This window comes from Priapulus caudatus, unplaced genomic scaffold (assembly GCF_000485595.1).
Source record: "Priapulus caudatus unplaced genomic scaffold, Priapulus_caudatus-5.0.1 Scaffold271, whole genome shotgun sequence".
NCBI lineage: Eukaryota > Metazoa > Priapulida > Priapulimorpha > Priapulimorphida > Priapulidae > Priapulus > Priapulus caudatus.
The window spans coordinates 74,899-80,573 of record NW_014577332.1 but is presented as its reverse complement, the minus strand read 5'-3'; the positions used below and the strand labels follow the sequence as shown (position 1 = coordinate 80,573).

Below are 5,675 nucleotides of genomic sequence, written 5' to 3'. Positions count from 1 at the left end.
TATTATTATTATTATTATTATTTATTATTTTGGTCTTACAGGCCTTGGGTAAGTTTCTGCTTTTTGTTACTAGGAAATGTTTTATGATTTGTGATTCCATCTTCACTTGTGGCATGTAAATCAGATTATCTTAAGTTATGTAAATCAGTCTGTTCTTTATTCCCAAGTCTATAACTTCTTCAAACGTCTTCATACCCAACATGTCCTCACACATTCCAAACCTCAGAATCTAGTTTGCACACTTTGTTAACATTTACACACTATCATGATATGAAGGTCTATTAAAGGTTTATCTGCTCCTACGACACGCACCCCTTGTAAACCAACGACCACGATGTATTTCCTCACAAGTGTCTGCAACCTAAATACCCAAACTGGCATTGCAGCGGCCCCTTCGTACAACTCAGGAATACCACTGCCACAAGGCTGGTACTATTTTTCAAGTGGGTGGAGCTCCGGCGTTATATCCAGATAATGGCAATCCAATAGCCGACATATGATTTGAAAGTAGTAAATGGGCACACAATCCGCGCACGTATTTCGTATGACAATTTTTATCAAATTTTTCTCAAAATAATGTCGGATTCTTAATATCTTTGCCAACTTTTATTAGTACTAATCTTATTACAAAGGATACGCGTAACCTGGCCGCGCTGTAAAACTTGTGGTAAAAAGCCGTTAGAAATTCTCACGGAAATCTACTTGTGGCAGTGGTGAATTGAGCCAGAGCGAGATCTAGAGACACCATCTGTTGTGGCGTTTTGCCTATACTTTCTCGTAAATATTCCACTGTCAAGTGCGTGCCACTTGCCATGTGAAAATGGCAGAATTTTTGATTCAATTAAATTAAATTTACACTTATGAATACATTTATTTACACTCGGATGATATCTAAGCGATGTATCTTGTCTCGGTAGCTGCTCGGCAAACAGTAAACGCATCTTCACGCACTGCGAAGAAGGACAGTGTGGCACATCACCTACCGGCTGCTGAAGAGAGCCAACATCATGTAGAGGCGTTCCGCCAGGCTCAGCTCATCGAGAATACTCGCTCATACTGCAGAGGTAAGCGCCACCTGTCTGTATCGCCTGTCCCACTGTCCGCCGACGCCGCGAATTCAGAGAGAATAGGCCGCGGGTCGCGCTCCTTACGTGCCATGGATGCCCTCCTCATACGTCGTAGTCACCCTCTTTATTTGGCGTGGGTGACCTCCTTATTTGGCGTGGGTGACCTCCTTATTTGGTGGATGCCCTCTTTATTTTGGCGTGGTGACCTCCTTATTTGGCGTGATGTCCTCCGTATTTGTCCTGGGTGACTTCCATATTGGCGTGGTGCCTCTATTTGCGTGGATGCCCTCCTTATTTGTCGTGGGTGACTTCCATATTTCGGCGGTGGTGACCTACCTTATTTGGCGTGAGAAATGCCCTCCTTATTTGTCGTTGGCTGAATTCCATATTTAGCGTGGGTGACCTCCTTATTTGGACGTGGATGCCCCTCCATCCTAATTGTAGTCGGGCTGACTTCAATATTTTGCTGTTGCGATGACCTCAGCTATAATAATAATAAATAATAAACTCTGCACCTGTTTCGGTTCATCGAGTAAAGGTGCCTCTTCCGTTTCTACGACCGAGGCATCCATGCTCAGATCTCCACTAGGTTCTGTTTTCACGACCCCATCGCTGCTAGTGTGTGCAGGGGAGGCGGGTGCCGAGGCCACAGGGGTCATACACGGACTCGCTGTTAACAAAGACGGTAAAAACTCATTACATTCGTATCTTACAAGATGAACAACTGCAGAGCAATAAGCAATAACCGCATAGCAATAATAAATATAGTAGCATCAAATATTGTTACATGACTGTGAACGATAATGCTTTGTGATTGCTTCATATGAAATATATACGATTATACAACATGTATGTTTCTGATTATAAATGCCAATTACTACACAAACAATGCCAAAGACTACTGCACTAAAATGACAGGAGGTAACAAACACGATACTGTGACCACGTCAGAGCTGCTCCATCATGGTGGACTTACCAGTTACACTTGCCGGCAGCTGCTTCTTTAGCTCCAGGCACCTCAGCTTCTCCTGCTCAAAGCGTGTGCTCAGCTCACTGGATTTCTCGTGGTTTCTCGACACGTATCTGCAACCAAGAGCCATGTAGGCTGTACGTTAGGGCAAATTATAACCCCCACATGTAAATTTAAGTTTTGTCACACGACTAACGCATAATTGACACGATAGGTTTTGGTTTTGCACATCAAAGAAACCAGGACCAGCCTAGTTAAGGATACTCTCAAGGTTTTAGGCAAAATTTTACCGATTTTTCATTTTCAACTTTATTCGATGGCTACCACTATGTGCCACCTGTGTACATGCTCATTTATCCATATAACGGTACATGTGAACTGTCAGAGCGTTTTGATTGCCCGCGTACATGTGTAGTGAGCCGCGGCTGACGTCATGATGACGTCAGAGACATGATACGACAAGCATTTTCACGATATTCACTAAGCCAGTATCATTTAGCATCAACCCTTCTGTAACAGTGTGCGGAGAGGTTTGGCATTTAATCAAATTGTGTGTGGTGAAATTAATAGCTTTTCTCACATTGTACATTTTCTTATGGCATGTTGAGTAACGCGTACACTAGCCAAGGCCACGCCTGTGTGGCAAAGCAGGATGTCAGTTCTAACTGCGTAGATGCAAACCCGGATGTAGACACGTACGTACGCGACGTGGTGCAGTGCGCCACAGGCGAGTGGCGAGGGGACGCCTTTCGGCCTGCAGTGGCCTTGGGGACCCCTGACGTGACGTCACCTCGCTGGTCATATATATGTGACCACACCTTGGGAGCTCTTGAGTTTTCCAAGCGAGCGCACATTTACGATTCATGTGTTAGACTACTGGATTTTGGGACTATTGCTCATGTGTGTGTTGTGAGCAGCAATAAATTCTTGTGCGTGGAAGCTCACTTTTGGACTTATGAAATTATTTGTGTGATCGCTTTTCCTTCGAGCGGAAATGCAACACGCACGAATTGGGTTTGGAAATTAATGCAATTATACAATTAATACGAATCAAAGAATAACACAACGCAAGGCTTAGGACAGTAATACGATCACGAGCCACACACAGTCGGGTGTCTCCCGACGTATCTACACGAACTGAAACTTAACGCAACTAGGTTTCACTTCCACAGCTGTCTTCTGCCAGTGATAGTTGAAATTTCCGTGGGACCGAAAATAGCCCTGTTCCCCTAGCTACACACCTTGCATTTAGGCGTGCATTTCTTAACACGCAGGTTTGTGACGTCATGCAGTGGGCGGTGTTGGCGCGTTTCGGATCGTGGTGTGTGGTAACCTCGTAATTTCTTAGAATTTCTCAAGGTGCATAGAAGATTTAATCAATTTAGTGGTTGCAGTTAGTCATGGATATGTCGCAGTAAGTACTAACAATAGATATATCACATACGTTCACCCATTTTGCACACAGGCGGTCACTCATTGTGAAAAATAGAAAAACGCTGATTTCTCCGTTTCGATTTCTGACATAGTAGCCGATGTATAAATGGATATTTCTCTGTGATTACAACTCAGAATAATTTAATTTTACACTTTAGTTTTAATGGCAACATATTGCTGTAAAAAAGGGTGTCAGGGATTGTTATTAAGTGCCGTATTTTATGAGTTTTGTCTGTTTATTTGCTAAAATTTTAAATTCAAACGTGCGACTTGAATTTTAGGCAGTTTTTTTCATTTTTCTCGGTAAATATGAAACTTAAAGAAAAATCCTGAAGCCGTTTTTTGGTACATATTGTGCTTAACATGTGGCGAAAATTTTGTATCCTCACTCTTTCTGGTAATTGAGAAATATCCAAAATAACATTTTTACATACAAATTCAAAATTTGTGTGGTAACATAATTAGGTGCTGGAAATTTCATGAAATTTTTTGGCTTGAGCATAGAGACATATCTCCTCTATAAATAAAACAAGTGATTGATTAGATTCATTTGTCAATAAACGTTTAATCTTCATTAGAGCAATACCCGTGCAAAAGGTGGAGAGTATCCTTTTACACTGGCCAAGTTCCCTCTCTCCTATCCACCCCTATTCTTGCAATCTCCATTTCCCTCTCTCAGTGTCTCTGTATCTGTCACTTCCCCTCTCTCCTACTTACTTCCCTCTTTGCCTCTCTATATATCTCCATTTCCCTCTCTCGGCATCTCTGTATCTGTCACTTCCCCCCTCTCCTAGCTCCCCCTCTCTTTGCCTCTCTATATATCTCCATTTCCCTCTCTCGGCATCTCTGTATCTGTCACTTCCCCCCTCTCCTAGCTCCCCCTCTCTTTGCCTCTCTATATATCTCCATTTCCCTCTCTCGGCATCTCTGTATCTGTCACTTCCCCCCTCTCCTAGCTCCCCCTATCTTTGCCTCTCTATATATCTCCATTTCCCTCTCTCGGCGTCTCTGTATCTGTCACTTCCCCTCTCTCCTAGTTACTTCTATCTTTGCCTCTCTATATACCTCCATTTCCCTCTCTCGGTGTCTCTGTATCTGTCACTTCCCCTCTCTCCTACTTACTTCTATCTTTGCCTCTCTATATACCTCCATTTCCCTCTCTCGGTGTCTCTGTATCTGTCACTTTCCCCTCTCTCTTACCTACTCCTATCTTTGCATCTCTATAAATCTCCACTCGATTCCCCTCTCTCGGTGTTTCTCTCTCTGCCATGCTCCCCTCACCTTCTTTTACTCTCTGGCTGCTGCAACACTGATAGAAATGCACGCGATTCTTGCTACGTTTACCTGGACACTCGCTGGCGTCCCTCATCCCTCATCAGTGCCTTGACGACACGCATGCGCTCCAAGTATCGGCACACGCTGCGCGCCTCCAGCTTGCCCAGGCCACAGATCTGTCCGACATCGTTCTGCGACATGCCGTCCGGTCCCGCGGCATCCACCAACTTCCATATCTGGTGGAGGATGGCATGCTCCAACACTAGGTTTGCCTTGTCCTGCACTGCAACGCGCGATAGGATAACGACGGGTGAGTACAGAGTAATGAAGGATCTGAATGCAGCCTTGTATTTTCTCGTATTAGACTCAGAGTCAAATCTCGTATTAATTGTACGTAGTTTTCGCAAACCAGCAACTCTGCAGCAATTGCAGTTTAGAATACAGGAATCCGAAATCAGTCGACAGTTGCTCTCCTACAGAAATAACGAAAAAGTTATGGGAACTGAGAGTAGTCATGATATTGTACACACGCACATACACACACGCCTGCACGGACGCACGCACACACACACACACGCCTGCACGGATGCACGCACGCACGGATGCACACCGCACACATGCACATCACACGCCCACACACACACCCGCACACACACTGTCACATACGCCCACCGCACACCACACGCACCCACGTACGTACGCACACACGCCTGCACGGATGCACGCACGCACGGATGCACACCGCACACATGCACATCACACGCCCACACACACACCCGCACACACACTGTCACATACGCCCACCGCACACCACACGCACCCACGTACGTACGCACACACGCCTGCACGCACGTACGGACGAACACAAAGACGCATGCACACCCGCATGCATGCACCCACGCATGTATGGACGAACACAAAGACGCACG

General features: G+C 45.1%; 1 protein-coding gene across 1 annotated transcript in view; it reads right to left on the bottom strand.

The window, feature by feature from the left end:
- LOC106808373 (general transcription factor 3C polypeptide 1-like) overlaps nucleotides 1-5,675 on the bottom strand; it is a 20,081-nt gene that overhangs the window by 6,947 nt on the left and 7,459 nt on the right. Inside the window, exons 3-5 of the mRNA XM_014811073.1 lie at nucleotides 4,816-5,029; nucleotides 2,044-2,150; nucleotides 1,583-1,737 (exon numbers count right to left, since the gene is read on the bottom strand). Coding sequence (XP_014666559.1) covers nucleotides 1,583-1,737; nucleotides 2,044-2,150; nucleotides 4,816-5,029 — 476 coding nt within the window. The remainder of the gene's footprint in view (nucleotides 1-1,582; nucleotides 1,738-2,043; nucleotides 2,151-4,815; nucleotides 5,030-5,675) is intronic.